This window comes from Echinops telfairi, unplaced genomic scaffold (assembly GCF_000313985.2).
Source record: "Echinops telfairi isolate 266 unplaced genomic scaffold, ASM31398v2 ScPeMD7_443;HRSCAF=831, whole genome shotgun sequence".
Taxonomy (NCBI): domain Eukaryota; kingdom Metazoa; phylum Chordata; class Mammalia; order Afrosoricida; family Tenrecidae; genus Echinops; species Echinops telfairi.
In genome coordinates, this window is record NW_022104341.1 from 18,626,307 (window position 1) to 18,638,385 (window position 12,079).

Genomic DNA, 12,079 nt, shown 5'->3' on the forward strand with positions numbered 1-12,079 from the left:
TTCTGTTGTGCACAAGGTCACCGTGGTTCAGAACCAGCATGATGACATGTTCAGGGTCATAGTTTGGCTCTCTTAGAATATTCTTCCTTTTCTTCAGGTTCAACCTGACCTTAAATATGAACAATCGGTGGTCTGTTCCACAGACACCCCTTGACTTCATTTCAGTTGCTGATATTGAACTTCTCCATTGTTTCTTCCCACAGATGTAGTCAATTTGATTTCTGGGTATTGCATCGGAAGAAGTCCACGTGACCTGAGAGGCTTATCTTCTGGCACTATCCCTGACATTGTTTTCTCAGCTATTCATGAGATTTTTCAGTCTTTGTTAGTGATTTGCTGCTATCCATATGGTTCCCAAGGACAAATTAGCTCCTAAGTGGACAGCCTATTCCTTCTTGGTCGTCCATTTTAGTCTGGCCTCTCTGCTGAAACCTGTTCACTGTGGGTGGCCTTGCTTGTTTTGAAACACCAATGACAGCTCTTCCAGCATCACAGCACCACACAAGCCACCGCAGTCGAACAAACTCACAGACGGGTGACAATACAGCTATGTTAGAAGGGTCCATAACAGGCGGATTTGTACATGCTTAGAGTCTTTGGTGGTGCACGTGGTTCAGTACTCAGCACTAACCTGAAAAGCTAGCGGTTCCAACCTACCTGCAAGGGCCTCTTGGAAGGAAGCGCTGGTGGTCTGCTGGAAGGTTGTAGCCATGAGAACTCCAGGGAGTGTGGTTCTACATTGCAATATATGGGGTCACCTCGAGTCAGCATCATCTTTACAGCACTTGTTTATCTTGACTGAGCAGTTTTCAACATCATCCAAGGCGAGTTCTGAAGGATGGTTAGGATTTAACTAAGTGATTAAAAAAGAATGTTCAAGAGAGATGAACCAGCTTGTACAAACATTTTGTGTGGCAGGTGAAGCAAGAGACTTTTAGGATGTCCTTGCCAGATGATAGACTATGGGGTCCAGAATGAATGGGAGATTAATAGAATTCAGAGGGAACATGGTAGGCTGAGTGCTTGGGTAAATGAAGCCCAGGAAAACTCCAACATAGTCCAAGAGCCTTTATAGTGTGAGGAGAATGGAAGGATAGGGGAAATTGGGATCTTATATTTCTAATAAAAGTTGTGGTTGAGACCATAGCTACGAATATCAAGCAAAATGGTTATAGGGGAAAGCCATTAGATTTAAAGAGGTTAAGAAATTTACAGAGCAGAGTGCTTGGACAGCCACCTCTACTAAGGACCATAAACACATCAGGTTCAACCGACTTACAAGGACTCATCCATGTTACCAAGTCTGGAAAACTCTGAGCAACCCCAAGTTAAAGTGAAAGAGAATTCCTTGCTGCGAGTCATCTCAACCTTACTGAGCTACTATGCATTGGGAAGTCCTAAGAGAGGATGGATACAGGCAGTTCTCCCCCACCCCACCCCAGATTTTTTAATACAAAGATAACTTTCATGGAAAATCTTCCAAGGTGATTTCTCGGGTTTGAGTCTGGGGGTCTACACTGTAACAGGCACCTCATGGGATTCAGTTCCACAGCGAGCACCCAGCCTGGAGCCAGCTGAGGCTGCCTGCCCTGGCTGCACATTAGAATATGCAGGAGGCCTTTACCATCCCTGATGCCCTGCCCAGACAGATTGAATTTCTAGTCTCTAGGTCATGACCCATGCATCAGGAAATGTTCAAACTCCCACCTGATTCCAGCATGAAGCCATGTTGACGACCAGGGGTCCCATAGATCTGGTTTGGAAAACCTTGTGCTTCTTTGACTCTGCAGGACTTGGAAATAGTCCACGAGCTCTGTAGCTACTAAAAGCTGGGCCTGCCTCTGGTTTAGTTAGCTTCCCAGAGACAACTGACTGGAGAGTTCCCCTTTCTCTAGAAAACATATTCTCCTCTCACAGCATACACACACCCACAAAGTCATGAATGGGAAGGGGGAAAAGCCCTCTGAACTAAAATAAAATTGAGATGCTTACGTTGAGTTTCTAACAAAAAGGCCAACAGTCCCAAACCACCAATTACTCTGAGGGAGAAACATAAGGCTTTCTACGACCATAAAAAGAGTTTCAGAAACCCACAGATCAAATTCTGCCCTATCTTATAGGGTCACTATTAGAATTGACTCTGTGGCAGTGAGGGTTTGGGGTTAAGGGTGGAATGGAAACATTCTGGAAAGTTGTCGCCCCACCCTCTACCCTCCCCAAGAACAAGTCACATGTTAGCTTTTGAGTGTCAATATCTCCAACTTGGAAAAAGAAGAAATTGCTTTAAATGAATTTTGCAACTAAGTCTGGATTTCTCACATAGTTTATTCCTAAGCCAATTGCACATTCTTTCTCCTTACTAAGATACGCACTGGCATCAGAAACCATCATGCAGAAACTCAATGTCACAGTGTAGAATCTTAGAGCACGTGGTCCTTTGTACACCGTTCCTGTTAACATCGTCAAAGTGCACAGTGAAGGGAGGGGAGCAGCCACTAGCAGAATAAAGCGGGGAAATATTTTGGAGCATGACATTCATCTAACTTCCATTTATAAAATGTCTCAAAAACTCACTGACATCAAGTCCATACCAACTCATAATGCTCCTCTTGTGTTTCCAAAACGATACCTGTTTATGGAAGTAGAAAGCCCTGTCTTTCTCCAGCGGAGCAGATCCTGGGTTCAAACTGCCGATCTTGCAGATCACAGCCTCACTTGTTACCACTACAGCAGCAGGGCCCCTTATAAAATGTAGACGAAGGTGGTGTCGATTAATGACTGACTTAAGCATAAGACCACAACTTCTTTTCTTAAATCGTAAGCAATGAAAATGTTCAGTATTCGAAAGATTTTATATTTTAGAAAGGGTAAACAGCGTGTGTTTTGTGTCATAAGTACAGGCTGGTAGAGCATCTCAAAAATCAGAAATGGGGCTTGGTCTACAGCAAGACCTGCAGAGTATGAATCGCCTCCCATCACTTAAGGTCAAGTTTTGGCAGTAAGTTAATATATGAAGATAGTTCGGGGTTAAAAGGTTTTGGGGGGTATTGTAATTGTCCCTAAAGAATTATTCTTGTTGGTTAAATAAACAAATGATGTATTTTGTTTTATAAAATGCAACATTATGAGGAAAATATTTTGATATCTTCTCTTTTTTTCGAAGCTCAGTTCTATTACTTGTATAGATAGCTGTAAATAAATTGTAGATACATTTGAAAAACAAGCACCTTTATGTATATAACTTCATTTAATTTCAATAAAAACAAATTCCTACAGATATTATTATCCCCACTTTACAGATAAGAAAAATTGGATTTTGGAGAATAAAATTGCTTATAAAAGGATAAGTTGTGATGAAGCCCACATTCAAATACTTGGCATTCAAACTGACCACACAGCCAATGTCAACCAAGTCAAAGATACATGTATTCTAAGTTAACAAACCAAACCAAACACATTACCTTCAAGCCAATTCCAACTCACTGAACGCTTTCATATAAAGAAAATCATTGGAAGAATTTAATATGTTATACCATCACAGTATTTTGAATAAGCTATTACTTTATCCAACTACATATTTTAAGATTCCATTAATACATAAAATACATTTATAGGTATCCAGAAACCAATGTGTTGAGAATGATGAAGAAGAAAACTCACAGGAAAGGTCATTTAAAGATTGTCTTGCAAGGCTATTCACCTGGATAATGGAAATAAGCCACTGTGAACACCTTCGATTAAGGCAATAAACGTATGTGCGCTAGAGCGCACTGGTGTTGGAACTGATTTGCAAAACCTTGGCACATACAGAACATTATATCCTTCTGTGCAGGTCTCTGTTACAACCAAAAGATATGTAAGAACTACAGATGATTATTATTTTGTTTTCAAATATCTTTTCCCACTGATTTTTCTGTTAATCGACGAGAATTTAGACTTAGTCAATCAAATCGTCCTTAACAATAACGTTATTTTTGCTTGTTTACTTCTTGCTTTAATTCCGAACATTTCGCTTATCACATCCCACACCCCCGCACTTTTTTTTAATAACCAGACCCTTGTGTCTTAGTGGTGATGCGCTGAGCTGTCATCCACAAGGTCAGCCTCGTGGAGGCCCTGTGAATCGGCATATGGACTTGATGGCAGTGAGGCTTTGGTTGGCTGTGTAGCAGATAAACAGAGGTGATAAGTCAGCACCACATTGTCATGTTAAACTAAATGACAATGCCCAGTAACATTTTTAAAAGAAGTAGAGTGTAACTTCTACAAATGAGACTGAGAGTAAATATTAAAATAGAGATATTTTATTACAGAAGATAGAGGTTTAAAAATGGATAACCTACAAGCTTAAGAATGAATTGAATTTAAGGATCCCTGCTACTTTTTAGAAACCAAGTGTCTTTTTCTATGACACTCCTGCACTCAAGGATTTGATTCTTCATTTTCCCGCTGGTTTGCTGTGGACTCGAATGAGCATTTTCTAATGAGTGTTAGCACGTTCTAATCTTCCACTCATTGAGTTCAAATTTGGGCATCTCTAATATAAGTCTCTGTATGTGTAATTGCTCAAGGTACCAGTAATCGTGCTGTGCTGATACTTTATATAAACACTTTCTTCTTGTGACTCATTTAAACATCTACGCATGAATCTTTGGCTTGCCTATACTTTGAGCTACCATGAACAAATACGGTTGATTTAGACTTCACCAGCATTAAAAAGTTCCTTGATTGTGTTCTTCAGGAAAGGGGGTCTCAAAACATACAATGCAAGTCAATTTTTTTTACTCCTAAAAATGTGCTGATGAGAAGTAAGCAATATCATATCTTCCTTGGGGGGGCGGGGGCGGTGTGTGCAGTGGATCAAGCACTGGGCAGCTAACCACAAAGATGCTTCAAACCCACCAGATGCAACCCGGAAGAAAGATGAGGCTGACTTGGAAATGCAAAGGAGCAGTTCAACTCTCTCCCACAGAGTTGCCCTAAGGTCACTGTGAGTCAGAGTCTATTCCACGTCACTGATGCTTATATATTTTTGTCAGCATACTTATTCAAATGTTTAGAATTGAAAGTGGGAAGGACTTAGCTCTAACACTTCAAGGAAACGCATTGCTAAGCTGGAAGATAATTGATTTTTTCTAAAGCTGACAAAGATAAATAATCCTCCCTCATACTTCAGTATAGGTTCATTTGCTCTCAGTAAAGTTAATGAACAAATGACTCCTTTCGTGTACTTAGAACCGACTACTCAATTCCCTTCTGTTTTTTCTTTCTTATGCACACACAGGTCAGTGTTCTCCTTCACGGGCTTATCTCTCTGCTAAGCGTGGCCACCTGTAAATAACGAGCCTATCACAGGATGCTTGCATTTCCGTCTAATAGGGAGAATTGTCTGGGAAGTCAAATTGAAATGTGATGTGAAACTGAAAGTGCGCTCCACACAACAGTTATAGTCTCTCACCCGAGAGACCAAAGCCTAAAACTGTAATTTGTCTTGAAACATGTTGTTACCCTTATAGGAAAACTTGACAATTTGGTATAAAGAAATTTAAATATTTTCAATTTTCAGTTTAAGGGCCATGAAAGGAAGGCCTAGCAGCTACCTAGCATGTGATATTAATCACCAGCAACGAATTCTGATATTTTCCAAGACCTCAGTAACACATATCACTATATTTCAATGCCTAATTTCTAAATGTGACCTCACATTTTGAGATGGTCCTAAAATGCATGAGCTCCCCCGCCCCCTCCAGAAGTGCAGTTGGAGCAGCCCATCCTCAGTCACGCAACCGTCACGTCACGGCACCTTCTTCCTCTTCCTCGGGCTCGCTGGGGTGCACACACCTGTTGGTTTCCCTCTGCATCTCTTCTGCCTGTATTTGCAGTGATTTGTTCACTTTTCAGCTTTGTGACGGTCTTTCAATACTTCAGTTGTACAGTAAAAGGGTGATGGTTGCCCCTTCACATGGGATCACTTCAGCTAATTTAACCAACCTTAGGGTGCTTCAGCATCTAGGTCAAGGGGGAGACGCCTCATGCCTACAGCCAGTGGTCACTGCCCCACCATCATTTTGCTTCTTCTCTCTCATATCTCCTCTCTTCTCTGTCCTCCGTCACCTCTGTATCCTGTCCCCGCCCCCCAGAAGCTACCTTGCCATCTTTCCAGCAAGGACTAGATGCTAGGTACTCTCCAGAGGGGGGACCTTCCTGTCAGCACTGTACCAAGATACCGTGGGTCAGTCATAGTTTTCTCAACTTACAAATTTCTAATCCTCATGGGACCACCGGAAAGAATACGATTCCTCCAGCCCTTCCACCCTTTCTTCAGCTATGATGTGTTTTGTAACTCTGACAAGCCTTTGTTTGTCCCTGAAGCCACACTTGCACGTTTGTAAGGAAAACTGAATTTTCCAAATATTTCCACCTTGCCTTTTCAGTGAAAATCGACTCTTCTCAGGAGATAGTGGAAACGTGAGCATGCTTTTCTCACTACTGGTTCTTACTGGATCGTTTCTTTCTACTTTTCAGTGGCTCAAACTAAAGCCGTAACACCCTAAACTGTAGTCAAGGGGAACCTTCTAGTTATGGTTTATGAGCAGAAATATAGTAAAAGTGAAGTTTAGTTTCTTCACGTACATTTTAAATGTAGTTTAGCAAGCTAAAATGTTTTCGTTTTAACTTGAAAAGAACTACATGTACATGAAAATCAACTCGTGGTGCGCATTCATTATCTGAAATTCTATGATGACTTTATGATATAGAGCATGTGATAAACATAACTGCATCACTGGATTATACACCTGCAGAATGCTGATGTGGTAAACAATGTGCTCCCTATTTGTTTATGACAATACAAATAAATCGCTGCCATTGACTAGGTTCTGACTCATGGTGACCCACCAGGGCGCCGTAGGACTGCCCTGTAGGGCTTCAGAGATTGTAAATCTTTAGGGAAGCAGAGAGCCTCCTTTTTCTCCCATGGAGCGGCTAGTGGATTTGAGCCTCCAGTCTTGTGGTTAGTACCTAGGTGCTTTAAGCAGGGATCCTACGTTTAAAAGAACAAAGGAAAATAAAAAGTGTCCACATTAAAAAACAAACTACTGAGAAGACGGTCCACATGGCTTACATGGTGCGTCTGCCCTTGGTGAGAGCGCTCCTGGTGTTAGATCTCCACATGGCTCTGTATGTGGCAGCATTCATTTGGCATATAGGTGCTTCCCTATGGCACTTCAGCACCAGAAGATGATCGGTTGCACACTTTGTGGACAATTTCTATTACTTGGGGAGGGAGGGGTGGCTAAATGGCTCTGTAAAGAATTACATGGTCAAAGTAATTAACAGCGATTGCCGAGTTTGGAGTCTGAATTCATGCATCAAAAATGAAGTATGTTTGTTTGTCAGTTTTTGTCGACTAGCAAATGCCATTTCAGTCTGAGCATTTCGCCACCTCATTCTATGCCATCTGTCTCACAGGGAGCAATTAATCTGTAACCCCGGTGTGCGCCATTAAATTCTGTTTTAACAATGGACAGAATATTAATGTCTCCGCCATTGCCACTTCTATCTCCCCAAATTTAAATGTTAATTCAGAATAAAGCAGACATTATATTCTGTTGGGTTAATTAGGAACCTTGACTGACATCTCTCAGTAACAGCTAAACATACAAAAGCACATAGATTATGGATTATTAACACTGTATGTTTGTGCAATTTCAACATATACAGACAGTAATTTTACTTTAGGCTAGCTGCTATTAGTAAAAAGCACTGACTGCTTTATCAAACCAATTTCCCTGAGATTCTGACTTTACAATTCCTTTGTCTCTTTGCAGAACCACATCGCGGCCTTCGCGGAAGTCACATGATATTGAAGCAGCTGGTCTTTCCCTACATTGGACATCATCCCTCTTTACCATCCATCCATAGCACCCAAAGTTTGTTTGATCACTAGAGAGGCTTTTAACGTCGTCTAATGATTTTTATAATTTTAGAATCCATGTCAGCCTGTTTCCCCCACTAGACCGGGTGCCCCTCGAGGGCAGGACTGTGTCCACTTCTCTGTACCCCCAGCACCTACAATGATATCAAGCACAAAGTAGGTGTTCAATAAAACATTGTATGCAAATGAACATATTAATTCTTAAATAAAACGTTCACTTTAGTTTCTCACAGTTATCACGCCAACTATGTGAAAAGAACCCCGAGGAGTCATCGTTGCTCAAGAGAACCCTCCATGTGGGGCTGGTTAAGCTTTTTTAACTGATCGTTTATCTGTTCAGCAGTATGCCATATTTGATTTGAAGTGGACTTTGAAAGTCATGGGAGTTTTATTTTATTATTCAGCATGACATAATTTCCATTCTAACAAGATTTTAGCGTGTGAAACCACCTTACTTTTAGGAAGTCTGTTCTATACTAAAATAATGTCTGCACATTACCTTATGTGATATTTCACTTTAAAATACCATCCATACTCTACATTCTAAGACTGGTGCTTCTGCTTTTGAAGGGAAAAATGCCCATTTTTACTGTAATAAGTAATGTATCATAATTAAAAGTTATTTATTTGGACTTGTTTTCCTGAAAATCGTGGTTTGATTGTAGACGTACAGGTTTTAAAGACAGGCAGTATTTAAGATGGTGAAAGGACTGACATCAGCAATGACACCCATAATTGAGCAATCTTCTCGCGGGGACAGCATGTCAAGCATCGTCAAAGCCTCCTTCCTTTGGCTTTTATGAGAGTCAAGATTCCACATCAGGCAAGTGGGAAGGAATTACACCCTGGCACATCATTGACCTCCCATAAAAGGGGTAGAATATTTTATTTTGCATTTGTGTGGTACTTTTTAGTTAGCAAAGTCCATTTACCTCTGTCTTTGTATTTAATAATTAGAAGGACCCCGTGTACACGTTAAAGGGAATGGCTGTAGTTTTATAGATGAGAAAAATGAGTCCAAGGCAGGGTAAATAACAAACTAAATCACACACACACATACAGTAAGGAAGAGTAAAACTCAAACTCGAGTACTCTGGCTCAGATTTTCTCCCTTCCCGTAGCCCACAGTGGCCAGACCACTGTGAACAAACTGAGGCCGTTCAGAAGTCAGCAAAGTCTTTTGCAGCTACCTACCTTTAAATTAAAAAAAAGAAAGGAAAGAAATGCCAAGAGAGAATAGCAAAATCTTTGTGGTAGTTTGATAATGAACACCTTTTAAGATAGGCAAATAGATAACGAACTATTTATAATCATATTTAATAACAATGTCAAGAGCCTAGATGTGAAACTGATTGTCAAGGCAAAGCCTCCATCAAATGGCATTCATTCCCATCTTCAGTCCCTAACCCCACCCCTCAGGAGAGGTCCCTCTCCCCATCTCCAGTCCCCAACCCTGGGAGCACAGGTTCTCCTGAGACAGCGGAATGAAGGTGCAAACCATGGCAGTGTAAGGGGGATTAAGGAGACCAGAAGAAAGCCATTGCATTCACCCCTCAATAGTAAGGGCAATCTTTAAACCTCCTTTGGGTAGGTCAGGCTTATGTGAGCCCAAATGAGCCTTGACAGTTCATAGAGAAGGTTAACTGGAAAATTTTCTCTTTAAATTACAAAAACTCATGGCCATGAAGTTGATTCTGATTCAGAGCAACCCTATATGGGATTCCTTAGACTGTAAATCTTTTATGGGAGCAGGCAGGCTTATCTTTCTCCAGTGGAGCAACTGGTGGGTTTGAACCGCTAACCTTTCAATTAGCAGTCCACTGCTTAACTCATGGTGCCACCAGGGGCCCTCTACATTCAGTAGAACTCAGTAAATATAACCAAAGAATTGTGGGTCTTTCCCAATAGATGCCTAGTACCAAAATAAAAAAGAAGAGAGAAAAGCCGCGTGTTTGCCAACCTCAGACTTCCAAAGCAATTTACTTCTATTGAAGTTTAGACTTTGAAAAGTTGGAGCTATTGTGACCCTTTTGAAAGACACTTTTAGACAATAATGACAGGGAGGAGTCACTGGACATGCAAGTGAGGAGGTGACCATGGGGTCCTTGGAGACAGGATCGCTATTACTACGAAGGCTTTTCCAATCATATAGCTTCTATCCCCTGTATCATCTTTCTTTCCAAAGACATGTGGAGTAAGTAGGAACCTTTTTCCTGTGGGACCCATTGAAGGAGAGTCACTTTCGACCCACAGCTACCCTATGGGACAGAGTAGAAGGGCCCCCTAGGGTCTCCAAGGCTGTAATCCTTACAGAAGCAGACTGCCACATCACCCCCATGAAATGGCAGGTAGATTTGACCCAGTGACCTTTCAGCAGCCACACTTTCTGCTTTTCCTGCTGGAAACCCTACTTAAATACTGCACTACTGAGGTCTTTGCACCGCTGATCTGGTCTGATGGCAAGAAGTATAAGTTCTTTTTAAAAGCCTTCTTAAACCCCAGAAGAGAGTAAAGTAGGTGATATATAAAGGCCACTCGTTGGCACAAGGTAATCTAATGAGTCCCTGCCATAAAGGAAATTAAAAACATTGTATACATAGATCTACACAAGGCAAAAAGCACAGAGCCCTTAATGGAGGTATTACCAAGAATAAAAAATATACTCGAAGGATATATAAATATGTAAATATGCACATATGTAGTCTAGTCAAAGCAGGCAAACACATATCTTTCTAATGAAGACATCTCCTTTTTATTCTAGTTACTTGGGGCCCAGGTCAGTATAAATCGGTCAACCTGAAATTTTCAGTAGTCTCTGTGTGCATGGCAGAAAGTCTGCACATGTTTTATCTGAGTCCTAAGATTATTTAAAAGGGTCTTTTATGTTAAAAGAGAGGTGAACCTTCTTTGACAAACTGTCAATTCCACTTCTAACTGGGCCTCTCTTTTCTCAGGATCTACCCTAGCCAAATATTTCAGTTACATCGACTATATGGTTTCCTTTGTGAAAGAGCAGTAGGGGAGAAAATTATTCTCTTCTGTGTATTGTATTTTTCAAATAAAATTCAAAATTTTAATTTAAAAAAAACAAAAACATGATGTTTGATTTTTTTCCCCCCCATGCATTAGTTCGCTATTGCGGGTAGAGGAATAAAAAATGTTAGCTAAAAAACATGTGGGTCAAAATTGCCAGAGGGTCTGGACAGTGTTTGGAAAAATATCACAATGCCTAGGACAGATAAATTCTGTTGTCAACTAATTGTTTTTCTGCATCTCCTGGGCCATCCTGAGATCTTACCTTATTTGCATATTGCAACCTCTGGAAACAACTTAGTATGCTGGACAAGTGTACAACTTACACGCATCTTTCCTGCATTTTAAAATATGTATATACTTTTCTCTGTACTAGAAGGCTCTAAGGAATGAATGCAAATGATCTTGCTCCTGCCTGTGGAACACCACTTCTGACATTCTGATCACATGGTCTAAAGTTTCCCTGGACACATCAGATGGCTCTAGTTTCTCCAAGATTTTAAGAGAATAAATAATCTCCTAAGAAGAAAAATAAGTTTATTCTAAATATTTTTCCTATTCTTTATATTTCAAATTATAGGTAGTTAATGTGGTAGAGCCTCAAGACATGGAAAGGTTTAAGAAAATGAACTGTACTCCTCACCCCACACACCCTTTGTGATGAATTGTGGGGGACCAGTCTCCCAATAACCAAATGGGTCCAAGGGGTGATTGTGCAATTGAGAGGTATATTAAAGAGACATCAGACAAGATAAAGCATGCAAGAACTCACCTCTGCGATTGTTTCAGGAACCAGGTCTAAGCAGAGAGAGATTGCATTGTAGTGTCAGGAGCTTATGTAATCTCAGACATGCAGGCCACAGTAAGCATGTACATAACAGGAGGGGGACAAGCTAGGAGTATCCACAAAATAGGAAGGGAGGTGCTAGAGGCATACATGTGACAGGAAGTTACATATGTAACAAGACCGGCGGGCTCTATAGAGTCAAGATGGCAGCCTAACCTTGGTCTTCTCTGAGCTGGCTTGGCCTTAGATGTCTTTGAACTCTTCTCCAGGGGAACAATCCTTATCAGAAGGGAGTGGGCCTTACGGTGGGACAGACAATAGGT

General features: G+C 40.9%; 1 protein-coding gene across 1 annotated transcript in view; it reads left to right on the plus strand.

Moving 5' to 3' along the window:
- The window catches only part of PLPPR5 (phospholipid phosphatase related 5), a 205,965-nt gene extending 197,397 nt beyond the window's left edge, over nt 1–8,568 (plus strand). Inside the window, exon 6 of the mRNA XM_004699238.4 lies at nt 7,830–8,568. Within this exon, the coding sequence (XP_004699295.1) occupies nt 7,830–7,862 (33 nt within the window). The 3' untranslated portion in view covers nt 7,863–8,568. The remainder of the gene's footprint in view (nt 1–7,829) is intronic.
- Nucleotides 8,569–12,079: the final 3,511 nt, after the last annotated feature.